The sequence below is a fragment of the Cibotium barometz genome, chromosome 28, assembly GCF_041138505.1.
Source record: "Cibotium barometz isolate CiBa-2024 chromosome 28, ASM4113850v1, whole genome shotgun sequence".
Taxonomy (NCBI): domain Eukaryota; kingdom Viridiplantae; phylum Streptophyta; class Polypodiopsida; order Cyatheales; family Cibotiaceae; genus Cibotium; species Cibotium barometz.
In genome coordinates, this window is record NC_141073.1 from 8,091,328 (window position 1) to 8,118,378 (window position 27,051).

At 43.4% G+C, this 27,051-nt stretch overlaps 2 protein-coding genes across 2 annotated transcripts; both read right to left on the reverse strand.

Annotated features, from left to right (window-relative positions):
* Window positions 1–16,771: 16,771 nt before the first annotated feature.
* On the reverse strand, window positions 16,772–18,637 carry LOC147622455 (uncharacterized). The gene is made up of 4 exons (XM_086821908.1): window positions 17,972–18,637; window positions 17,517–17,821; window positions 17,236–17,289; window positions 16,772–17,096 (listed from the first exon to the last, which is right to left on the reverse strand). Exons 1-4 carry the CDS (start codon window positions 18,635–18,637, stop codon window positions 16,772–16,774), a joined length of 1,350 nt encoding a protein of 449 aa, XP_086678034.1.
* A 4,294-nt stretch (window positions 18,638–22,931) lies between these two features.
* LOC147622456 (uncharacterized) lies at window positions 22,932–25,555 on the reverse strand. Its single transcript, XM_086822032.1, has 4 exons — window positions 24,347–25,555; window positions 23,868–24,213; window positions 23,606–23,767; window positions 22,932–23,510 (listed from the first exon to the last, which is right to left on the reverse strand). Exons 1-4 carry the CDS (start codon window positions 25,486–25,488, stop codon window positions 23,055–23,057), a joined length of 2,106 nt encoding a protein of 701 aa, XP_086678158.1. The 5' UTR covers window positions 25,489–25,555; the 3' UTR covers window positions 22,932–23,054.
* Window positions 25,556–27,051: the final 1,496 nt, after the last annotated feature.

Consider the following 27,051-nt stretch of genomic DNA (forward strand, 5'->3'; position numbering starts at 1 on the left):
GAAGGTATTGGCCAGCAGTATAGCTGCTCCTTTTCATTGAGGGCTTGTTGGAGATGAATGTTGTTGAGTGTGGCTGTATAAAGGTCCTCTGCATTTTGCTGCTCTTGAGCCTTGCAACAAGCAACATTTGTTGTTGGGCCATTGTAGCGATCTCGTGCTGGCGACAGATGCAGTCCGTCATCTACGTGATGAGTTCTTGTGCCATGTGTGAGAAGCCTTGGGCGAAGTCAGGCACTTCCCGTGTGATGTGTGGATGCTCTCTGCATATGCTTCATGGGATTTAAAATTGCTAGTGTGTGCCCAATGGAGGGTTTCCATAGTATTTATGTGTGACGATGGAGGAGATGAGGGGCTAGCTTTTGAGTGACGACGAGGAGGGTATAGAGAAGATCCTATGGGTGGTGGGGTTTCAAAGAGGTTCTGATCTAAAAATGCATGTCATTGTGCCTCCTCCTTCCTCAGTGGCTTTGCATTAAGCTTCTGTAGCTTCGAATTCTTCTATGGTGGGGCCTTGGCTGGATTGGGGGGGAAGGTGCTCTTTCTCCTTGGGGTATGGGTGATGGCGCTTTGGCGGTGGAGAGGTGGGAGAGGATTGGGGGGGACATAGGTACCGCATCTGGCCCTATTAGCTGCATTGCCCTAGGGAGGTCCTCCCAACTAGCCATGTGGTAAAGTAATTTTGTGAGGAGGGTAGCTGCCTAGGAGCTTTCCTTGGGGGTTAGCACATACTGCGTGCAACTCCTTATGCAAGTATTTGGCCTAGTTTACGGGCGTTCCCTAGTGGACTCTGGCCAGTGTCGAAAGGATGCACCAGCTAAAGCGATCGGTCCACAATGTTGTTAGTAAAAATGAGACTGTCCTAGTCGGCATCACGAGCTCCTCCTGTGTGTAATATTGCCCCACTCCACTCCGTCCTTGGTGGTGTTGCCCATGTGCCGTGAGTTAATCGTGGGGCATTGGTGAGCTTCACGTAGGTTTGTTCCATTATGGAGAGGTGGAGGGCTTCTCAGACCAGGTTGACACTGAGATGGACTTTCAATATCCAGCACTTAACCTATGGCCTGGTTGGCATCATATGTCTCTGTAAAGTACATGCAGTTGTAAAAGTCGAGTCCCCAAGGTTCCATAGTTGGCAGCCCGCCGAGTCCAAGCTGCTCCAAGTGGGCTGCGATGGTTGGGTCAACAGCAATAGCTATGTAGTAGGGTCTGATGTAGTATAAAATCTTATGCTCAACCTTATGATTATTCTTCACACACCAACTAACCTGCTTCATAAGGTGCTCCCCCAGATGTGATAACCGGGTCGGGTGTGGTGGCCATACTCCTCGAAGCGTCCCCCTGTTGGATGCTTCTTCCTGAGGGTGGGGTGCTTGTGGACCTCCTCCGGGGAGGAGTCAAAAGTTTTGGCCATGGGGTGAGGGATGATAACAGAAAGGGAAAGCTCAAGAAAAAGTTTTGCAAGAGTTTGGGTAGGTTGAAAGAAGAAAGTGAGGAAATGAGAGGAGTGGGCCCATACTTATAGTTTTCAAAAGGACACGACCGTGCAAGCAGATGGTACATGTGTGGCATTTCCAAGAAACGGGCGTATGCTTCTGAATGGTACGAGTGTACGAGTTAAATGGTATAGGCGTGCCATTTGAGGTTGAGGTTGGAACGGGTGAGGCATTTGGAGCTGAGGTTGGAAGAACAGCCATGGCAATTCGAGTGGAGGTTGGTATGGACGTGGCAAATGGGGAGGAGAATGGTACGACCGTGGCAAAGTTAGGACAGTTGTGGCAAATAGTTTTTTTTTGGGCACCTTGGAAACAGGTTTTGTACCGTAGCCAACACCCCATTTTTGCAGGTTTTGTACTGACTCCATGCCCAATTCACCAAATGGAGGAGACGGTGCCAATTGGGTCAGGCGAGGTTGGTATTTCCTTGGGGAGTTCAGAGGCTTGTAACGAGGGAGTATCTGAGAATGGAGAGGTTATGGGCTGATTGGGAGTACTCCGAGGTAGCCTGATAATGACGGGTGGGGGAGTAGCCGACGTTGAGGGTATATCTTTGGTATAGACTATGGGCTACAATTGGGGGGGCAAGGGGTCAAGTTTTTGCTTCCCTTTCTCCTATGCAGTATTCATGGCAGAGGCCACTTTGGGCTTCCATTGAAGGGTTGGTAACTACAGAGTGACAAGGGTAGGGAGTTGGTGTCTTGCTGATTTGGGGACCCAAATTTGTTGATTGCCCTCATATTAATGTTGAGCCAGAATGAGAGGTTTTAGGATCCACCGAGAAGTTGTTGTTAGGCAAGGCTTAGGGTGTGAGTGAGGATAGGCTTTGGGGAGAGTTTGGGCTGGCGTTTGTCCTATACCCTGTGGGCTTGAGGTTGTCAAATTGGTTGCTTGTGAGAGGGGCAAGGAGCTTGGGTTGCTAGGATATGAGTATGGCAAGTGGATCATTGGGGGATCCACAGAGTGGAAGTACCTTCATAATACTTTTGTGGTGTGAGAAGCCTTTTAGGTACCCACTGTCTTGAGTGCTTTCCCTGTGTGCATTTGTTAGTGTTCTAAGGAGGGTTAGTGTGGTTAGTTTTGTGGGGGGGGGAAGTAAGTAGCGGTGGTGGCTTTTGAGAGTTTGGATTGGGTTGCTGCCAAGTGGGGTAGTGGAGAGGATATACGAGGCAGTGGTGTGTCTAGAGAGTGGGGAGTGACCTCTTTTCGAGTGGTATGGATCTGTGTGGATTGAAGGGTGGAATGACGGTGGTGAGTGGAGGAGTAACTTCTTGGCTTGAGGGAGCAATGGGTATGGGTTCTTTGTCCATCATTTAGGACTGTGACTTGAGGCTAGCTGTAGCCATCCTTGCATCCCAGTCTATGTTGCACCGGTTGTGTCCCATCCAACCTCTTCCAAGAAGAATCTCTTCACGCATGGTTCTCCTTTAGGCATTACATAAAACTTCCCTTCCAAGGGATTATTTCCAATGTGGAACAAAATTGTGATTGTGCCTATATAGTGAACTTCTTGCCACTATTGTGACCTTGGCAGGAGTCTCTTTCAATGGGGGTTGCCTGAGGGAAAGCCATGTCTCATAAGACATTAAGTTGTAATTAGCCCATGTATCTACAAGAGATAATTTTTGGGTAAAGCTTGTCGGGGTGATCATTCCTAGCCATAACTAAGTAGGCTTCACCTCCCAATCTTCTTCTTTGAGGTCCACAACTTGGGCCATGTTTGACCTTTATATTTTTCTGCCAAAGTTTGGCTTGCCTCGCTTTAGCCTCTTGTTGGGTTGCTTGTTTCATTTCTTCATGGTTATTTTTCTTTGTTTTTTGTCGTGAATGGCCCTGAGGGTGGTTTTGATTAGTGGGCCATAGTAGCATTTTAATTTGCCACCATTGAAATATCCTACTATTTCAACGTCGTCGAGTGTCTCTATGCCCACAATGCCTTGCGGGGTTATCTCAATGACTAGGAAAGGTCCTAAGCCTTTGAGCTTGAGTTTATTTTTATGTGTCACTCCTCGTTCATTTGTTTGACCTTCAGCTGGTCATCGAACCATTGTTTACGCCTTAACATTTCTACAATCATGCTAATATAGCTAGGAGGCGTGTTTTGTTGAGCTTTTCAAGCTTGAACAAGTGACCGCCTAGGACATTGCCCGTGAGTTTTTCTTGTGTAGCAATTCATAATCTTGGGACCAAGAACTCCATTGGCATAACTACTTCAGTACCGTAGGTCAAACTAAAGGGTGTCGCATTGGTAGTAGCCTTGTAGGAAGTTTGGTAGGCCCAAAGTGTTTCGGTAACTTTTGTTCCCAATCGTTGTTGCAGGTTGGCCTTAACAGTTTTGGTGAGAATGATACATAGAACTTTGTTGGTGCTTTCTACTTGGCCATTATCTTGGGAGCAATATGGGGAAGATTTTTTGTTGAGTGGCAAGGAATTCTTGTAAGAGGAATTGGATTACCTCATTAATAAAGTGCGTTCCATTGTCGCTTACAATCTCAAGGGGGCAACCAAAGCGTGTGATGAGTGACAATTTTGCAATAGAGCACACATCAGCTTTACGGGTAGCCCGAGCTTTGACCCATTTTGTGTGCAGTAGTCCATGATGGCGGTGATAATATATCGAGCTTGAGTGTATCTAGCTGCGAGACAAATGGGTCCGATGAAATTAATGCCCCACTTTTTGAATGGTTGTGCAAGGACACAACAGGGTTCAGGGCCATGCTGTCCTTAAAGTGGGGAATTGCCCCTCATTGTTGGCATTCATCACATTGCTTGACGTATTTCGTTTCATTAGCCATTAAGGTGGGCCACCATAACCCGGATGTGAGGACTTTGCGTGCAGTGATATTTGTTGCGAAGTGCCCCCCACATGTAGGGTGAGCCTGTTCTAAAAGGAAGACATATTTGTCTTCACAGACACAACGTTTGATAATCTTGTCTTTCCCCTGCCTGTAGAGTTGGCCCCTGCAATTAGTTGGTAGGGAGCTGCCTGTTTAATGAGGCATCGTACACGGTCCTTGTTGAGGAGGGGGTCAATTGGTAAGCCATTGGCTAGAAAGTGTGCTACCTCCTCACCCCATTCAGAAATTAAACACAATTGGAACAAGGCGGCATCTGGTAAATCATCATCAACTCCCACGGGTGGTCACCGTTGGGGATTCTTGACATATGGTCTACCAAGACATGCTGTGAGCCCTTCTGCACTGTGACAACAACTCAAGCAAGATCAGAAACCATATGGTGATTCTTCCTATTGTATAGGGCTTGTTTATCATATATAGAAGAGCTTGATGGTCTACAAAGAAGATAATGGCAAAACTTCTTAAAGGTGTAAACCATGGCCAACCCTTCCCTCTTAGTTGTGGTATAATTTCTTTCTGCCTTGTTTAGTTGGTGGGACAAAGCTGATGGGAAAATCCATCTTATGTTCATCGGGTTGGGCTAGCACACATCCAACAGCAAAGGCGGAGGCGTTGATGTGGACATGAAAGATAATGTCCCAGTTGGGAGACCTTAGAATAGGAACACTTTGCCAATGCATTCTTGAGGGTGGTACAAGCCTTTTGGCATTCCTCTGTCCACTCAAAAAGGATCAGTAGTCTGTAGTAAAGGGATCGAGCTATATTGGCATACATGAAAAGGAAACACCAAGAGTAGTCAACATGTCCCATAAAGCGTTGGACTCCCTTAAAATTGGTAGGTGGGGGCAGCTCAAGGATGAGCCGCACCTTGCTATCACCAATGGAGATTCCCTATTGGGAGACAATGTGTCCTAGGATAACTCCATGCCTAACCCAAAACTGGCATTTGAGTGGGTTCAATGAAATACAGTACCAGCCTGCATCTTTCTAGCACCTTTCGTATACGTTCAAGGTGTGCTTTCCACGTGGAGTTGACACAAAGGTCGTCCATAAAGACCTCAAGGAATTTCTAAAGATATTCCTTGTAGACCATGCACATTAAACACTCAAAGGTACCGGGGGCATTGTTTAGCCCAAAATATGCGTAAGTTTCCCATTCTGTAAGCAAAGGCTGTTTTGTGCTAACCCTTGGGGTCGATCAACACCTAATTGTAGCCAGAGAATCCATCAAGGAAGATGTAGGCTCATTTGAGCACGTGCTCCGTGAAAGGTAAGGGCGGCATTGACCTTTTTGAGGTCCACGCACACTCTTACCTTCCCATTATTTTTGGGTACTATCACTATGGTGATAACCATTTTGTGTGCTCTATTTCATAGATGAATCCAGCATCTATGAGTCTATCGATTTCTTCCCGGACTATCTTGGAATACTTTGGATTCATAGGGTAAGCCCTTTGTTTGACCGATCTTCCTCCATTGACCATCGACATGGTATGTTTGACTACTTCAGGAGGTACACCCTTCATATCCCTGTACTTTCAGGTAAAACGATTGTGGAATTCTGTGAGTAGAGCGATGAATTTGGTCTCTTTCTCGATAGAGAGGTCATCCCCAATGTATATTGGTCTCAGGTCTTTGCTCGGGCCTGTTAGGTTAATTTCCTTCACCTTGGCTAGACCATCATATGAGGTTCTTGGCTATCTGTTGTGGGACCTTTGGTCCGAGTCATATTACACAAATCTATCAGCCATCTGGAAGGTTTTAAAGTATTTGGGCACTTGCTTGGTCTCTTTTGTCCTGGCGCTTTCTTCTTCTATCAATTTTTTTTGGCTTCTTTTTCTGCCAACACTAACTTCTTATTGCGTGCTTTGCGTGCAGAGCGGCAAAATGTTTTGGATTCGGGTTTGGTGTCAATGGGTTCCATTGGCTTGGGGGTAGTCGTGTGGACCAGAAGGGAGTAATTTGTGAACTCCTTTTTCCATATTTGGTTGAAGTGTTCATGTGCTTCAACTGCCCCTACATATTTTAGCCAATGGATGTCTAAATCCATAGGGAAAACATAGCGTTCTTGCCCAAGGAATCCATTGGGTTTGCGAGTTCTATGTGAGCATGTTTGTTTTGTTTTATTGGCCTATTTAGGTTCATGAGTGGCGACATCAGGTAGGTATGCAGTGCTAACCATGTACAGAGGTGATCTCCTGCCCATCACTTATCGCAAACTTGGTTCCTGTGTACCTTGGAAGTATGTACAAGGTAGCAAGGATATACATCCAATTCTTAGAGTCTTTTGGCTTCGGAAGAGGTGCACATTTCTTGATATCCTTTTCATTATCTATTGTTTTATGGCACGTTGACACAGGTGGACTGCAGTGGATTTGGTAGTTGTTTTACTGAGTCCTTTGCGAAAGGTTTGCCGCTCATGGGGTGTACTTTCCACATGTGTAGGTTGATCTTAACTGTCTGATATTTCCTCTGAATGTAGATATGGTCGGTATCCCAATTGTGGATCATTTTAGTTAAGGGTTGGCCAAGGATGTAGTCATATGAAACTAGCTACCGAAGTTCATCACCACAAAGGTGTGGTAGAAGGTGGTTCCCAGGATCTTTATTTTTAAATCCTTTAATAGACCAATGGGTCTAGTGGTGGCTTCGTCTAGCAAGTTTTACCAATAATGTCATGTTATCCATGGCAAGTTCTCCCCATTTTTACCAGCATTGTTTGGTAACAATGCCAAGTCTTGGCCCCCATCCAGGATTGCAGTGACTTGGAGACTGTTGAAGGTTATTGGCAATGCAACATTGAGCTCATTGCCTTCAAAATATTGTCCAAGTTTATTGACTTAAAATTGTGGGGGTGCCAGTGATTTTGTGGGGTTCTATGAGTTCATCTTCATCTATTTCATTAGAGTTGTCTAGCTCCACGGATTCTTGCTGCCATGAGACGCCCAAGGGCAGTGTCTGATCCCATTTTTACACTGATGTAATGTGCCCAATACATAATGCGTATAGCATTCATTCTTATGCACATTCCCAAATGCAACTCTAGCTGTGAATAATCTTGAATTGGAGTGTGATTTGTAGGCATTAACCAAGGGTTAAATGCAAAATGATGATTACCACAAATTTATCAGCATAATTTTCCCAGAGATTACATTAAATCAAGGGGGTAACCAATTTGTACGGAATGGTTGGAGTATCAAACCAACTCTGAATTTCAATATGAAGTTATAGGGATCTGTATTAGATACCTAATGGTTAATTTGAACCCTCAATTGCACCAAAATATAGTGATTAGCACTGATTAATCACTGATTAGCAAATTAATCCTCTATTTTGTGTGCAAAAAACAGAGTATGCGGGGAGCCTAGATCTGGGGCCTTAGACTTCAAATGAGCTCAAATGCTTTCAAGGCCATCAATAGCAATTAGTCTAGTAGAGGATTAAGCCAAGAAACACAAGATTTGACTAAACATTGAATGCTTAATCTCTGTTTTACCAAAGTCACGCAGATTTGATGAAGAGCTTGGATCTCACTGTAGACTTGATCAAATTGAATTTTGACTTCACCAGCTTGTAGAGCATGCTTGAAAACACTTGGGGCTAAGAGGAATTAGAGCCATTACAACTGATGAAGAAGAAATCTCAAATTCCCTTCTGAAAAATGGTGCCTGCAAATCTACGAAAATTGGGAGCTTGCGTGGGTGGTTTGCGCTTTTGATTTGACTGGCTGGAGCGCCCTTGAGATGGCTATGTATGGCTAGAAGCAATGGGGTTAATTTGATGTGTGCAAGGAGAGGGAGCTCCTCCACTGGCTGGGGGTACAGAGGCTAGTTTTAAAATAACTAAAAATTTGATTATTTTCTAATTATCTAATCCTAATTAACTAGATAATGGGCTCATAAACTTGATGGATTCTAGGCTTGGCTCTGATACCATGTTGAAATTATAGCAATGTGATGAGCTATGGTGGATCAAATACTAGAATCAACATCATTAATAAAGTGATTAGCAAATAATTAAGATGTGATTAAAACAAATAGCTTAATGTAGGCATGGATAATCAAAAACCAGCAAATTCTCATTAGGCCAATGCCTCAATTTATAGAGTTTACATCCAAGCATCTAATCCCACTGATTTCTCCTTGATTCACTCCACCTCTTTTGCTTGATTCTCCAAATTTCAATCTGAAGTTATGGGGATCTGTATCAGATACCTAATGGTTAATTTAAACCCTCAATTACACCAAAATATAATGATTATCATTGATTACTCATTAATTAGCAAATTAATCCTCTATTTTGTGTGCAGAAAACAGAGTATGCGGGGAGCCCAGATCTGGGGCCTTAGACTTCAAATGAGCTCAAATGCTTTCAAGGCCATCAATTGCAATTAATCTAGTAGAGGATTAAGCCAAGAAACACAAGATTTGACCAAACATTGAATGCTTAATCTCTGTTTTACCAAAGTCACCTACAGATTTTGAAAACACTTCGGGCTAAGAGGAATTAGAGCCATTACAACTGATGAAGAAGAAATCTTAAATTCCCTTCTGAAAAATGATGCCTGCAACTCTACGAAAATTGGGAGCTTGCGTGGGTGGTTTGCGCTTCTGATTTCACTGGCTGGAGCGCCCTTGAGATGGCTATGTATGGCTAGAAGCAATGGGGCTAATTTGATGTGTGCAAGGAGAGGGAGCTCCTCCACTGGCTGGGGGTACAGAGGCTAGTTGAAAAATAACTAAAAATTTGATTATTTTCTAATTATCTAATCCTAATTAACTAGATAATGGGCTCATAAACTTGATGGATTCCAGGCTTGGCTCTGATACCATGTTGAAATTACAGCAATGTGATGAGCTATGGTGGATCAAATACTAGAATCAACATCATTAATAAAGTGATTAGTAAATAATTAAGATGTGATTAGTGAGTAATTAACAAATAGCTTAATGTAGGCATGGATAATCAAAAACCAGCAAATTCTCATTAGGCCAATGCCTCAATTTATAGAGTTTACATCCAAGCATCTAATCCAACTGATTTCTCCTTGATTCACTCCACCTCTTTTGCTTGATTCTCTCCACCTCTCCCAGAATATCTCCACACATCCTAAATCTTCTCATACTACCCTATATACTCTCCAAGTAGATTCTTCTCACCTTTTCACAGGTTCGCTCACATTTACAGATTCTCTTTTACAGCCTCTAACTAAGGGCTTGTTCCCGCACACACCCTATTCATAGGGTATTCAGCAAGCTTTTTAGGGAGCTGGTTAGTGTCAATCATTATGGGCTACCACACCTCCAAGAGGTAACTCAATGCATTCACCTGAAGGATGAGCAATAGATTACAACCGTTCATAGGGCACTTATCAATGCTTTGAACTTGAGTCCCTTGAGGCCTCCAAGTTTACTTGTTAAGCTCTAAACCTCCAAGATCCACCTCCATGCTGTCACCGTAGAGTCGCTCACACCGTCGCATAAGACAATCACTCTTTCTCACTCTCCTATTAGGCGATGGTAATTAACATTATGTCCCGATCGGATGGGCCTTGATTCATGTCGAACTGTAGGTGCTCAGCGTCATGGCCATCATAGAGCTCTTTAGGTTGGTCAATCAAGACCACCAGGAATTTCAAAAATCTAACACTTGCCACGATTGCTGGATCCAGAGTACAGTACCATGCATGTATCCAAGTAAGCATTTGCTTTCTTTGCTCCCGTATGTCTGGAAAGGTTGCTGGCAAGAAGATCGAAAAGCTATAGTAGACATGGGAGTCGCACCGTTTGGCCTCCTGAAACTCGAGCGAAGTCTATCTTCTCTTAATTGGCAAGTACAATTTGTCAATTTGGCATGTACAATGGGTCAACCCGCTGTGTTGGTGGCGTGCACATATAGACTTGGCGATACTCTGGAATTGTTAAGTACTCTTTCTGCCAGTCTAGCTGTATTCCAAAATCTTCTATTTTGGGCTGCCTCATCTGTGACAATGGTGGCATAGCTGCCTCTTGTGTGTACGGGGTGAGCCTTTCTCCACCTGCTGCTCTGCAGAAGCAGTAGTAGCTGATCATGAAGGTGACAATCCTAATTTCTAGCAGGTCTAATTGGGGATTGGCCAATTTTGTGTGCTTTGCCACATTTGCCCATAATGTGCCTTCTCCAGCCAAGGGAAGTAATTCTTCTAAATCAGGGCGAGGTGCTCATAGAGGGTATGGCACATAATGCTACTTTGTTGGTGTGACCTCTTAGAGTAGGCTTCTAGCATAATCCGTTGAGTTAGCTCAAATGGAGTTACTTGCCTAAGCACCTTGAACATCAACGTGGGCTTTAAGAGAGTATTGCCAGCGCAAATAAAGCCATCATATTTTGCACCAGACAATGATTCCAAAATTGTGTCGTTCAGTGAAGGCTTCAATATTATCTTGGAGAATAGGATAGCATACCTCTTGAGGTTGCCGTTGGGGAGATAGGTGAGGTGCCAGTATCTCCTCGGGGGGCGAGAGGATTGGTGGGAAAATCTATCTGCGGAGGAGTGAAAGTAGAGAATATGCAGTCGGCCTGAGATGTGTTAGTAGGTGGTGTATTAGGATAGGGGTTAAGGAGCTTACTAGTGACATTAGAATAGATAGGGAGTGGACATTGAAGATGAAGACGGAGATTCTTCCTAACCACAACTTGTGCTAGGGGGTGGGTGGTTAGGCTTGTGAGATTTCATAAACTCTTGTAAGTCAGGGATTTCCTTGAGATTTATAGTAGGATATTCAATATGGGTGGCATCAAAATTATACTGTACATTGGTTAACATGGATTCTAAGTGTTTGTAGATATTAGAGTATAGCTTTAGAATTCCAAAAGGATGATACAAGGTAGACTCACATAAGTTAAGATGTTGGTGAGTATTATAAACTTCGAGCCATCCATGACTTATAATCCACTGATAGCTACCACCTCATAGTTGGCCAATGTCTCGGGAATGTCATCTGGAACAAACATGTCTAATTTTTCGACACTATTGTCCAGAATTTTAGAATTTTGGAGCACCCAACACCAACTACGAAGGTTTATAACACAATAGGATGTAATGGGTAAAAGAAGATATCTTGTGGATTAGTTAAGACTACGTTCCCCCGCAAAATTCCCATTATTATTGTAGGGTCAGCATCGCGTTCAATATTTTGCTTAATAAGGGTTAGTTCACCTAGGCCTAGGTCTTCAGATAGATTTATACCGTACTGAAGTAAAGAGAGGGTTAGTGTAAACAAAAACAGAGTGAGAGTTTGAGGAGGGACCTGAGGAGTTACTGGAACTGACCCAACTCCGAGACACACTCAAGGAGTAGGCGCAGGTTATCTGTAGGCTCTGGCCGCTGACTTCTGTCTTGTATCGCCAAACTGGCATTCTAACTCTTGTAGCCGAGAGTCATTGTTGCTAAGGAGGTTTGATATGGCAGTTTCACGAACCATCCTTGCAGCATCCAATTCCTTGAATCTTCAGGTTGCTTCCTCTTGGGCATGCATGGCTATTGCTTCGCTTTCTTGAGCTTCAGTAATTCTATGGAGCCTTTCGGTAGCCATCCTTTGACTGTCTTGTAGTTGCTGTGTAAGTTGTGCCATTGCTTCTTGGTGGACCAATTCCATCCTTTGCATTTCGACTTGACTTGCACTTATGGTGTCGTTAAGTGTTCTTATTTTTTCTGCATGTACCTTGTTCAATTGTTCTCTCTCTTGTTGTAAGTGAGTGGCTTTGTCCTCCATTGCTTTCAAATTGGAGGATAACTGTTGGATCTATCATTGTAGCTCCTCTTCTTTGGTGGCCATGGAATTGTGCTGGAGCTCTTGAACTTGGTGGGTATGTGAGTTCATGGGTGTGGGTGGCCTCCTTTTGAAGTTACTCTTTAGCTTGTTCTAACTTTGCCTTGAGGTCTATATTTTCCTTGATCCTGTGTACAATGGTTTGGCTAAGGATCACATTATTGCTCTCCAGTGCTTTATATATGGTCTCTTGCTCCTCTGTGGCCTTCAAGCTTTTCATTATGACATCCCTATGTGTGGCCTCAACTGCCGCCAAGTGGTCCTTTAAGGTCCGCAGTTGTGTGTTCGACTCGTTAACCTGCCTCCAAAGGGCAGCGTTGCGATCATGGGGCATGTGTGTTGCGAGGAAGCGGCAATGCCAGACTTTTTGCTCTTGCTCCCATGGTGCACTTGTGCTTGCGCTTCTAGTCCCGCATGTGGTAGGGTTAACAATTCATCCAGACCCTCCATTGTTTCTTGCATGAATTGTTGATAGTCTATGTTTTGTAGGGAGGCCAGCTGGGGTATTCTTTCCTCATCTTCCAAACGCCTTCTTTTGCTTGGGCTCGATGGTTATGCACTTTGTGGTATTTTGCTAGTATCAGTATGGGGGACTGCTGGTTCATGCTCTTGAGCCGTTGTTGCCTCAATGCCTTGTGTTTCCTTAGCTTGTACTGGAATTGATGCTACTTGTTCGGGCTCCATCTCAGTCGGTGTGTCTGACAAAGCTGAATCCTTAAGTGGAGATAGGTTGGTGAAAATTAACTGTGTTGGCTCGTCACCACGGGAGTAACTTGTTGCTATTGCTCTTGAGGGGCCTGGGTGATTGTGGCTTCTTGCTTTGTCAATGCTTTATGGTACTTTTTTATTTCCAGTGCCACCTCAACCTCCAGTCGTGATTCTGTAGCTATGTTTGGGATAATGCCCCACCTTTTCTTCTTTGTCTTCTTCTTTCTCCCTTTCCTCATCTCCTTCAATCATAATGGCTTGGGTCTCCACTAGGACAACTTGACCCTCTTGCATTTCTTCAGCTGTTAGTGGTGGTTCCTCTGGCAACAGTGTCAGTTTGCAGTTTCTTTGCTAGTTCAGGCTCTGGGAGAGGCCTTTTTGCCACATGATTAAGGACTTGGGTTAGTAGGTACGGGTTGCAAATGTTGGACTGGTGAGCCTTCAGATAGTTCTCCATCTCTCTATGAATATAATAGGCCCAATCCTCCTCCTTCTCTTCATGTACCTTAGCGATTATGTTCAAAGGAACCCTGTTGTATCTATCCACCAGCTTGACCTGCTGGTGGGAGCTGCAGAGCATCACATATGAGTTCTTCCGTGATCAGGAGTTGCTCTGTAGTGCCGTCAGCCTTCGTGATAGTGCCACGTTTGGTGCCTTTGTCATAGGTCTTTATATATTCGGCGCAGAGCTCCGTGTCGATGCTCCTTGGAGGTATTTGTGGTGCTGTTCTCCCCAAGCCTACCTTCTCCAGCTTCGCCTTGAACTCTGCCTCTTCCAAAATTTGAAGGCACTCTAGGCTGTGGTAATGTAGTGCGACCTTTCATGATAGTGCCACGTTTGGTGCCTTTGTAATAGGGCTTTATATATTTATATTCTGCGCAGAGCTCCGTGTCGATGCTCCTTGGAAGTATTTGCACTAAGCCCACCTTCTCCAGCTTCGCCTTGAACTCTGTCTCTTCTAGAATTTGAAGGCACTATGGGCTGTGGTAATGTAGTGCGACCTTTCCATGGGCCGTAAGGGCTTCTTTGCTGATGATGATCCCATGGAAGGCTTGGATATATGGGCCCAAAAAATTCAGTTTGGGTACTCGCACTAGTTTCTTCTTCTGACGTACTAGGGAGCCTGTAGCGCTGGCTTGAGTGGCAGCTGGGATCTCTATAGCTTCTGATTCCGAGGCCGACATGTGTACATGAAAAGTATATCTTCTGACTTACTGGGGAGCCTGTAGCACTGGCTTGAGTGGTAGCTGGGATCTCTATAGCTTCTGATTCCGAGACCGACATCTGTACATGAAAAGTACATCAATCTCCCGACTAGTGGGATAGGTACCATTTCTCTTTTCTCCTTTTCTTTTTCTTTCTTTTCTTTCCTTTAAAAAAATAAAATAAAATTTGGTGTTACATCAATGGTGCCTTGTAAGAGTGGCAAGGGAGAAATGGAGGACATAAATATGCAAAAGCTCAACCACAAGTTTGTGCTCACTAGATGGGGGGATGGAGAAGCTAACTACAATGGAGATAGAAAGAACGAAAGAAAGAAAAATATATTAAGTGCCTCTACTAAAGACCCACTGGGCCTATGGGACCAAAATGATACAATAATGTCCATTGCATATCTCATCATGGAATGGAAAATAAAATAAAACGAATCAAAACTCACTGGAGTGATACAATACTATCCATGGAAATCACACCATTGAATACAAGGAACATGAAACATGAGGGAAGCATCAATCCCCAATAGATGGCATACCGCCTTCCAAAATAACAAGCATGGGGCTAATGAGCATGGTTGAGAGGTCTTCTTTAACTACGTTGCATCGCAACGTAGCTTGATGGCAATGGAGAATCTCCTCAATTGGAGCTCATGAAGGGAGTGTGGTTGACGTCCGAGGGGTCGACGTGTCAGGCACATTCGAATGTGGAGTCTCGGTTTGAGGTAATTCCTTTCGAGCGAGGTGGGCCCACAATATCCACTTCACCAAAGGTGTTATGTCGATGGTGCATTGTAAGAGTGGATAGGGAGCAATGGAGGACAGAGCTATGGAAAAGCTCAACCACAAGTTTGTGCTCACTAGACGGGGAGATGGAGAAGCTAACTACGATGGAGACACAAGGAAAAAATGAAAAAGAAAAATATATTAAGCGCCTTGTAAAGACCCAATGGGCCTATGGAACCGAAATGATACAATAATGTCCATTGCATATCTCAATATGGAATGAAAAATAAAATAAAAAGAATCAAAACTCTCACTAGAGTGATACAAAACTATCCATGGAAATCGCACCATGGAATACAAGGAACATGAAACATGAGAGGAGTATCAGTCCCCCAATAGATGACATACCACTCTCCAAAATACCAAGCATGGGGCTAATGAGCATGGTTAAGACGTCTTCTTCAACTATGTGGCATGGGAACATAGCTAGATGGCAATGGAGCATCTCCTCAATTTGGAGCTCATGAAGGGGTTATGGCCAACGTCCGAGGGATCGGGGTGTCAAGCACACTTGAATGTGAAGTCTCAGTTTCATGTAATTCGTCTCAGGCAAGGTGGGTCTCTAGCTTGAGGTGGGTCCACAAGATCCACTTCACCGAAGGTGTTACGTCAATGGTGCCTTGTAAGAGTGGGTAGGGGGCAATGGAGGACACAGCTACGCAAAAGCTCAACCACAAGTTTGTGCTCACGTGATGGGGAGATAAAGAAGCTAACTATAATGGAGATAGAAAGAAGGAAAGAAAAAGAAAAATATACTAAGCGCCTACTAAAGTCCCAATGGGCCTATGGGACCAAAATGATACAGTAGTGTCCATTGCATATCTCATCATGGAATGGAAAATAAAATAAAATGAATCAAAACCCTCACTGGAGTGATACAAAACTATCCATGGAAATCACACCATGGAATACAAGGAACATGAAAATGAGAGGAGCATCAATCCCCCAATAGATGGCATACCACTCGCCAAAATACCAAGCATGCGGCTAATGAGCATGTTTGAGAGGTCTTCTTCAACTATGTTGCATGGAAATGAAGGTTGATCGCAATGGATCCAAGATGTGGATGTAGTTTTTAATGTTTGCCTTGAAGCCTTGAATAGGGTATAAAACTTCTACTTTGTTTTGTGATGCCATTAAAATATACAAAGGAAGAGACTCTTATATATATACCTAGATGAATCCAAGAACATGCCCAAATTCACCTTATAAGAAAGTGCAATTTGGTTTCTTCCCATTGTAACATAGAAAAACATATAGATAGAAAGAGATTCTTAGTTGCTTCACATTGTAATCATTGTGGAAGTAACATGGGAGCCACATTATAAAGGCAGCCAGCCTAAACACACTTGAGGCCATGATATGCTCTCTCGAGTCTTTCTCTACAAAAATGACCTCTATCATGGCTTCATTTCTTCCAAAAGGAATGAGGGGAGAACCACTCAGGCATGAGCCCACTAATATGCCATGGTTTTGTGACCACATTACTCAACTATACATCACAATAATGATATTCCCCCAATCTCTCTCTCTCTCTCTCTCTCTCTCTCTCTCTGGCCATCTTGATGTGTGCCCTATTGTTTTTCAATTCGAATTCCAAGTTCCTGTTCAAACAAAGACACCTCAATCAAAACACTTAAATAGTGAAATAGTTAAACAGCTTCCTGATGAAAAATGTAGATTGCAAGGAGTGCCAACTTCTCTCTTTTCTGCAAGGTAATGGCCATTCAGCACAGCACCACAGCTCTCAAACTCTCCAGGCAATTGTTGCGAATTTGCGAAGCTCTCAACTGCTGCCCCTGAATGAACACTCATCATCATTTCATGTTTTGATTGCTTGAGACTTTTTGCACTCCTCAACACAGGCTGAGTAGCTGACAAGAAAGTGTTTCCAGTATAATCAAAACCAAGTTGTTCTGCTTCCCGGAAAAAAAAAAAGTTGTTCTGCTTTGGGCTGCCTACCTCCAAGGATCCGAGCAAGCGACTTCATACGTCCAGAAGGCTTCCCTGATTTGTCTTTTAAGGAGGATGCCTTGAGTGGCTGATATCTAACCCCTAAATTATTTGGGAGGAGATGATTGCGAGCTACACTGCCCCTCATTATCGTAGTGGAACTCATGGTTCTTTTCCCACAATAATTATCATCGAGGGCTTTTGGGATAACAAATGAAAACTGGCTTAAGCTTACACCTGCATTCACATGCTCAGGATGCTCTGCCAGAAAACTGCAAAAACATAACTAATTTTCTCTTATCAAAATAGAATCAAACATTGTATTAGTACTAGATCTTACACACGCAATCCTACTCAGAATCCCAAGAAAGAAGGGGCACTCCAACACATAAATAAGCATATGACTTGTACCGCTCAATCTCGGGCATTGAGCGCAGTTTCTTTCCTGATGGAGCTACATAATATCTGGAAAAAAAAAGTCACTTTAGATCCAGTATGGGGGGGAGGGGTAAGGGTGGCTTCAGAAGGGAGCAGCATGTCTGGGCGGCCCTTCAAAGCTGCCCTCTCCCCAGATAGAACACCCTTTATAAGATCTGTTGGCACCTTTCACAGGGAGAGGGGCAGACACGCCACCTGAAGTAACCCTAAGAGTTTATTTCAAACCATAAATCTTCATATGTATGTGTACTTACATGTCTGCAAACTTAGAGGCTCCTGCACCCCTAATGACAAGCAAACGCTCCCATCCATTGGGAGCCAAAGGGATATTAGGTTTATCAATGGCCCATATATATTTATTGTCCTGGGAGAGCTCGGGTGGATCGTTGCAGGAGGTGCCTGGCCGCCAAAGGGCAGTGCTGCTGCAGATGAAAGGCTTCTCCAAGATGAACTGCCGGATTTGCTCATACTGTTCCTTAGAAGGGATGAGCCTCCACTTCATGCACTTAGCACACTGCACAGTAAAAGCTCCAACAGATGGCAAAACCCTAGGGCTAGTCTGCTTCATGCTTATGTTTCCTCTGCCATCACATGCACTTATCATGGCATCCGTGGCATCACATGTATCTGTGATAACACCTGTTTCCTGCTCAAACAAAGACGTGTCTTCTCTGATTGAACTGGCTAAAAGCAGAGGTTGGAAAGAGGCTTCCTGGTCTCGAAAGGTGTCCTTGCGATAGTCTGATGTGGCAGTTTGCCCAAAATCATTCACTCTGACTATGGCCTTGGCAATTTCATCCATCTCAGTTGAGATAAAGCTTCTGGCAAGCCAACCAGGTAGGGGGAACCCTGCAATATGTTGCTCTTGCTTTGCCTTTTCCGTTAAGGTTAAACCTGCAATATCTTGCACCGTGTTTTCCCTTTCAGTGAGGGCAAAACCTGCACTATGATGAGCTCCGTGTGGCTTGCCAGTAAGGGAAAAATCTGCAGCATCTGGCTCTCTGTGTGGCGTACCAGTTATGGAAAAACCTGCACTATCCTGTGGTCTGCCAGTTAGGGCAAAACCAAAAGTATCTAGCTCGCTGTATGGTATGCAAGTGAGCGCAAGACTAGAACCCTCGAGTTCTCTGTGTAGCTTACCAGCTAGGACAACACCAGCGCCATCCTGATCCCTATTAGGATTGCCAGTTAGGGCAAAAACTGCACTGTCTCGCCCTCTATTTGGATTGCCAGATAGGGCAAAACGTGCACTGGCTTGCCCCCAGTTTGAACTGCCAGTTAGGGCAATATCTGCAGCTCCTTGCTCTCTGTGTAGGGGAAAAGCTGCAGTATCTAAAAAGCTTCCGTTGGCGCAGAAGCTCCTGACACCAGCCATACTGTTTATCTGCTCAAAGAAACGTTAAGCACAGCAACCAGATCAGATATATAAAGCAGCCATGGCAGCTAAAGAGAAAGCCTGTGTTGACAAAACCTAACCGTAAGTTCATCCTACCATGCATAATCTATTAACAATGGACAACCAAGGCACAAGAACAGGAGAGAAAAAGGAAATCCTGGATTTCTAAAAAATAAGAGGAAAAAATCCCTTCAATTGACCTTTGTATTCAGGCTTCCATTCCTGTGTTTCGCTTGTTAATGCACTTACATACCGCAGGTTGAGTACTTGTTATAACGAAGAGTTCAAAAAATCAAGTCGTTCTGAAACTCTTGGTAATCATACCATAAGTTGGCGGCCTTACGATTTTGCAAATGCAAACTCCTAAGCAAGAAATCTAAACATACTGCTTTAACAGAGCTTCCATGGAAGCTCACAAATCAAAAGGCACTTACATCATGCACCCTAAAGGGCAGTAACCGGCATTGAAAGAGAACGCGAAAATCTCATAATCCAAACACGGAGCCCGGGAAAAAAAGAAAAAAAAAAGCAAACCTGATTAGACTTTCAATCAGGTACACAGAGAAAAATGCAGCAGCATCGCAGCTTCGTTCATAGATTCTTCACAATCATGAAGAGATTGCGGCTCCGATGATCTGGCTATGGCGATGGTGACAATCATAAAGCTCTGCTGCTCTTGGTGACAATCAGGAACACACAGAGAAATGCAGCTTCGTCAGAGTCATGACGAGATTGCGGCTCTGATGCTCTGGCTATGGCGATGGCTAAAATCTTCTTCACTCTCACGCCAAAGGATTGAAACGTCAGAAAGGATCTCAAGGCCTGGCTTTGACGATGATGATAAAATTTGTCATGCACAGAAATGAGAGATAAGGCAGTAAATGATGCTGCATTCATTCACATCGCCGAATATTTGAGGAAGATATGGCGCCGTTATTCCAACGTCAGTCATCTGTGGTATGTACCGTAAATTAGTTCTTCCCACTGCCCAACATTTTTTGGAAGGGCGACACGCAAGTTGCAACACACACACACACACACACACACACACACACACACACAAATCCCCTAGAAGAGGGGGGTCACACACTCTCCCTGGAAGATCTCGCGAGTCGCTACCCATGTCATTCTTGGAAAGCATATAACAACTTACACGATCTTGGAAGATTTCACTACACATGACAGCCATGGAAAGCATTGAACAACTTATATGGTCTTCCCACAACCTAGTTAATTCAGCCATGCAAGTTGCCCTTGCATTGAATGCACGCTTTTTGTGTATCTTCCCACGCTATTTTGATAGCATCATGATGACGACTAGCTTTTCCCTCCAGGCATAGGTTCAACACATGTACCTTGGTGGGACAGTTGGGATTTCCAAAGGCTTCACATCTTTGTTCAAACATTTGAATGAATTGAACAGGGTCTGTTGTTCCATCATATTTGCCCATAATTTTAGAAATTTGTACGGCCATATTTTTGAATGAATTGAACAGGGTCTGTTGTTCCATCATATTTACCCATAATTTTAGAAATTTGTACGGCCATATTTTTGTATGAGTCACTGATGAGGCCGTATTTACGTGAGTGCTCTTGTTGGAAGAGACTCACTGAGTCCTTGGGCTACCCCCCTTCCTAGACTAGTCAGTATGTCCAAGATGTGGGCATCCAGGAAAGGGTTGGTACCTATAGGATTTTTGGAGATGTTAGGTAAGGGACCAAAGCGTGATGGGATCGAAGTGACTGGGGGTGTAAAACCCAATGATACGCTTGTTTTATAGGCATAGCCAATGGTATTGGGAAGTGAATTTGTGGCATAGATCTCAATGGCTCGAAGATGTCAACCATTGTGTTTAGTCCTTGTGTGATTCTTGGCACTCCCTCTATTGTGACCATGTGTCGGAGCGCCTAAATGCTCCTTAACAAGCAAACAGTTTTTTTTTTGTTTTTTATATTCTCCCACAGCCCATTACAGCCTCAAGAGGCTAGGCGTACTCTTCGTTGGATCAAATGGATGTCCATTTTCCCTAAATAGCTTAGACGCAATACGCACGTGAACCTCCTAGAGATAATTTTTTGAAAAAAGCATATGCTAGTAACTTCCCAAATGGAAGAGGAGGTCCTAAAACCTATTTTCCATCACTGTCTCAAGACGAAAAAAATTTCTGAGAATTTTTTCCTTGTTTCGCAGTACGTTTTTGAGGGTGTTCCAAAAGAAATTTTAAAAAACTCTGTATGAGGAGTTGTAGTGTTTTTGGAGTACTACAACTTTGTTGCCCTGAATCTTCCGTGATTTTGTTGTTTAGACTCTCAAAAAGTAGCTCGAATATGGCTCGTTGTCATTTTCGCGCTGTTTTTTGTAATTTTTCGTGGTGTTTTTTGCCTCAATTTCTGAGCCGAATTTTGATGCTGCTGGTCAGAGGCCAAAATGGTTAATTTTGACTTTGGACGACATGGTCCAAAGTTGAAGAGCTCAATGTTAGCTTTCCGATGAGCCCTGGAGCGCCTCCATCGGATATACGGTTTAGGAGATACTTTCCGATGAGCCCTGGAGCGCCTCCATCGGATATACGGTTTAGGAGATACGGGCTTCCAAACAGGGGTGTTTTTTTTTCTTCCCCTTTTCACGTCAACGAACTTCACGAGTTTTAAACATTTTTATTTTTTTGATTTTTTTTAAAAGGCGTGAACTCTAGTTCCATGAAATTGTAAAAAATGGTTCACGCTGTGATCTGGACTTCACGAAATATTAAATTCGATTTTTTTTAGAGTTTAGTGGGAAATACGAATTTTTCTTTTTGGGAGGGATATTTTTTGAATTTAAAATGGAAGGGATATGGGAATTTTTCTAAAGAGGTAAGTAGAAATAAAAAAATTCTACCTTTTAATGACACCCCTTACACCCTTCATAAATGACTTCCAAAAATGGACAAATTGACAACCCATGAGCATCTAGATACTCATTGAATGCTCATTAGCCTTAATGTGTTATGTAAAAAAGTGATTAATGATTAATCCAAGATTAATTTTTTCACTAATATTTTTTGAATTTAAAATGGAAGGGATATGGGCATTTTCCCAAAAAAGGTAAGTAGGAACAAAAAAAGTCAACCTTTTAATGATCCCTTACACCCTTCATAAATGACCCTAAAAAATGGACAAATTGACAACTCATGAGTATCTAGATACTCATTGAATACTCATTAGCCTTAATGCGTTATGTAAAGTGATTAATGATTAAGCCAAGATTAATCTTTTTACTAATCTTTCGCTCTTTTACACTAATCAAGGACTCTAATTAACCACTAATCTCTAATTAATTCACACAATTGAGCACATCATTGGATAGAGCAAGGGAATGCTAATCTTTGTGCATCAACAAATGTGTAAATTAATCTAAAATAAGAGATTATTAAACTCTTAATTATGGTCTCTCCTTTTAAGGTAAAATTAAGCAAAGAGAGTCAAATTTCTCCAATTGATAAAAAAACTCATGTGATTAGGTGTTTTGATGCATCTAGATGCTCTCAAAACACTCAAAAACACCAATTTCGACTACTCATATAAGTAATTTAGACCCTAATTAACACATTTTCTAAATTTTTTACCTCTTGAGCAAGATTAATCACCCTTAATGACAAAAAACAATCCATTAAGAGAAATTAGTCAAATTCAAGGATTTTTTGATGGTTTTATGAAACTTTTTGAAAGATTAAGCTACTCCTAATGCTTGCTAACACTCTAATCCAAATAATTTCAACAAAACAAACACACAATTAAACTAAAATTAGAGATCTTAATTCTACGTTTAACACTAAAGCAAGGTTGATGTGTACGTACTGTACGTAATGTACAGTACGTATTTGTACGTTGTTCTGTACAGATAAAATTTTTGTGTACGTAAAAATACGTACCATTGTAAAAAATATCAATCTATATGGCATTTCATATCAAAATAAACATAAAAAGATCCAAATACATTTTAAATTGTGAGAGAGACCTACAAGACAATCTAATAAGGTCTTTGCTAATACGCATTTGATTAGTAATCACAAAACCCTTGCCACATGTTGTAAAACTTGTTACTTCAGAAATCAAACATCAGATACCAAAACCATTTTTCAATCAGATGATAGAGATCAATCTTCAATCACCAATCACCACTCTTAGAAGTTAGCTCTATATAAACTGATGAATTAGTGTTCACAGTGCACACAACAAAAGTCTCAACTCTCATCCATGTCAAAAGGCTGCAAATGCATCAAGATTCAAAACAAACTGAATACAATGCACATACTACATAGCAAGCTACAACACTACATCATAGAAATGTCCTCAAAAGGCCCATAAGGGCTAGTCTAGAGTCTAGACTCCACAATGAAACATGATCTAAGAGTCAAAACTCCTCATCAGATGATGATGATGACGATGCACCAGAAGAGAGCAAGTCCCCATCTGTCAAGACATTGCCCTCGTCGTCATACTCAGGCTCTGCCATCACGGGCACATGTGATGATGTGAAAGATGTATCATGAGATCCATGTGCTACATCATCATCTCCTGGCTCACTCTGAGTATGAATGAGAGTGACAGCCTCATTCGCCCAAGTCCGCTGCGTATGAACAGGCAGCTTCCCCCGACGAATGCTCCTCTGTCTAGCGCTCTCTGAATCTACAGCCTCCTCACGCAAAGGTATCGCCAAAGCCCGTGCGCGTGACCTTGTGACACGACGATCGATGCTCTCCAACTCTCTATGAAGGAGTCGTATAATATCTGCCTGCTCGTCTCTGACACGCTGCTCCACGTCGCCCTCAGTAGAGGTTGGCACCATCTTCACATGGGTCGGATCTGCCTGTGGAAAAGCAAAATCCGACAAGTCAGAACCACAAGAAATGACTTATACTAAAATGTGTCAAAAGACGTACGACAGTTAAAACTTAAATATACCTGCTTGGGTGCCCCCAAAGCATGATAATCTCGCACGAGCTTCATGTTAGCTCGGCAATACACTAATCGCTCCAGCTGAGCGGTGCTAAGTCGATTGCGGATCTTCGTGTGAACCAAGGAGTAGGCACTCCAATTGCGCTCACAAGCACCAGCAGAACAATCCTACGATCACGAATCACGATACGATTTCGGAGTCAAGACTCAAAACCCTTAATGAATCAAACTTTAAAGATGGATGCAATTGTGAAAGAGTCAAGAGTACCTGCGAGAGGATTCGGAGAGCAAGATGAGTCAGCTTTGGAAGACCTTGTCTTCCATAGCTCTGCCACCACGTGAGAGGAAATTTCGTCACCTCCTCTCTCAAAACCACCGCTCTAGCAAAGGATGGTCCTAGATTGTTCATAAAACTCACCATCTCTGCATCAACCTCAAGTTGCTCATCCTCGTCGTACATTATGTTGATGTACTGGTCTTTCTGCGTGAGCAGAGTGCTCTCACTAAACAGCTCTGGCTTCTTGTAGAAGGGATGAAGCAATGCAGCCATCCCATGAATGGGACGGCTCATAAATGTCCATCGCCGCTCTACAATAGCCAGGATGTCACCACGGCTACAAATTGACAAGCCAACATTCCAACAGTCATTATATAATATAACTTTAAACATATTGTTCATTGTTGCAATGTGCATATTATTTAATATTAATATAATCAACCAAGAACAATATCCAAGTGTACACTCACTGAGACTCCGTTAATGTCGTAGAGGTGGCAATATGGCGCTTCATCTCCATGAAGAGATGATAGACCAGTCCAAGAGTAGAGCCCTCCATATTTGTGATTCGGAGGAGGACATGGATAGGCTGCAATGCCACCGTCAAGCTCTGTACCTCTGTCCAAAAGGCCTCGTCAAGCACTTTCCGCTGAATGTATCTAGTGGCCTCTGTCTGTGCATGGTGCATAACCCTCCATTTCGGGTCCACCACAGTCTGTAGTAGTGGGTCCCGCAATCTAAAAAGCCTCTGCAAGACCAAGAACATATAAGAAAACCTGGTCTTCGAGGGTCGCACCATATCAAGTGCACTATGGCTCCTGAAGATGGCCAAAGCCTGATGTTTTTTTCGGAAAAATGTAGTAATCTTCATGGCATCTGCAACATTAGGTTGCACCCATGGCAACTTTCCAATATCCTCCATCAGCAGGTCCAAGCAATGTGCAGCACAAGGAGTCCAAGCAATGCGAGGAAACTCTGCCTCGACCAATTCACCCATACGCTTGCAATTTGAAGCATTGTCTGTCACCACTTGGACCACATTCTCTGGCCCAACATCCAAAATTGCCTGTCTGATGTGGTGATAAATAAACTCAGCACTGATGGATTCTCCTGCCTTTCCTACATCCACAGCCCGCAAGAAGTATGTGCCAAGACATGAGGACACCAAAATATTGATAATGTGTCGTCTACGCATATCACTCCAGCCATCAGATATGATGGTGCACCCAAAAGACTGCCATCCTGCCTTGACAGGTACCAATGCCTTGTCTATCAAGGCTTTCTGCTCTTCAAGCATCGTGGTACGCATTTTGTTATACTCCACCCCAGACCATGAGTCTGTGTGGCCAACCTCTGCTATGGCCCTCACCATTCTCTTCCATTGATCAGTCCTCAGTACATTGAAGGAGATGTTGCACTCCACAAGAGTGCTTGCAATCTCCATCTCAGCCACTTTTTGTCTCTCTTTCACCCACGAAAGAGATGACACACGTGAAGGCAAAGTACTCTGTCTCAGCACATGTGCATCATCATCCTCATCACCCTCCTGCATGACACGGGCCCTCTTTCTGCCCCCTGTAGACTGGCTATCCTGTGTGGAAGAATCACCCATCTCCCCCACAAGCGCATCATGAAGTGCATCTTGAGTGTGCTGGCTGCCCCTACCTTCTTTGAACCCTTTGATGTTGATGAATTCTCAGCAATGAGCTTGTCTCTGATATCCTGCGGCACCTGCTTGCACCCACCACAATTGCCGGTGGTGCCAATACCTGTCAAGTGTATCATGACACGAGAAATTGTGCTCGTGAGCTCGAAGTTGCAATACTTGCACTGCCATCTACGCGTGCCAGAACCAGCTTGGGTCGGCGTATTAATAATACGGATGACATTCGTGTGCTCCTGCCAGTAGGGGTTGCATGGCTTCGGCATATTGGATCCTGGAAGCTCTGTGACACAAACAAAGAGAGAGAGAGAGAGCTTAGAGCAGAGTACATACTCCAAAGGAAGAAAGAGAGAGAGAGAGAGAGAGAGGGAGAGCGTAGAGCATACTCTAAAGGAGGAAAGAGAGAGAGAGAGAGAGAGAGGGAGAGGGACCCCGGACTCGGGAGGGAGTGAGAGAGAGACGAGATTAATCATGTAGACAGTAGTACATTGGCAGAGAGAGAGAGAGAGAGAGAGAGAGAGAGAGAGAGTACAGTACGAGATGCATCATGAGGGACCAAGGCCATGAGCGAGAGAGCGTGTGAATTACCTGTGCACAGTGTGCAGAGACGGAGCGAAACAGAGCGCTGGGCGAAACAGGCGAAATTCCAAAACAAGGCCAAAATCGCACGGTGAAGGTCAAAAAGGGGGTTTTTTTTTTAAAAATAAACGTGCGGATGGATCCGTACGCGTACGAATCCGTACAGTACGTTCCGTACGGTACGGATCGATCCGTACGTACGTGCGGATGCAACCTTGCACTAAAGAGAGCTAACATTCACTAAAAATTGCATTCTATTGCATTGTTTGATGCAATGGATGCAAACTAAGCCTAATACAAACTATGTGCAAGCCCTAAGAACATGAAACCACAAAAATAACAAATTAATCTAAAAATTAAGCAAAAAGTACTTTTCAAAAATAAAAAAGAGAGCTATTCTACACCAAATCTCACACAAATCACCATCTAATCCACATCTTTTTCATGGAAAACCATTAATCAAGATAATCGCAATGGGTTATGCATAGATTAGAGAAAAAACGATGGAAAAAGCCAAGGGATGGCTCCTCGGCAATGATGCCAAAAATGTTATGGCTCACCCTAACCCTCCTTGAAACACATCCAAAAGAGATTACCTGGTGAACCGCAACTGTCTCGTGAGGATCTTTTCAGTGGCCGAGCTCGTAACCCTTGAGGTCTCCAAGCTCTACAACTCCACTGTGCCTCCTGTGAGCGAGTGTTGTCACACCGTCGCGTTGCACTACGGGTGCTCGTCCCTCCTCTCACCTCACTTCACTCACACACACTCACTAGCATGCATTAGGGAGATAGATTAGCAAGAGGATTAGCAAGAGCAAGACTCAATTACACAATGGGAGAGTATCTTGTATTATGAGAGATATTCACTTATATACACGGCCATAAGTGTTCACACTCACTTAAATTGTGGTCGACCAAGCACTTTAGGCGCAT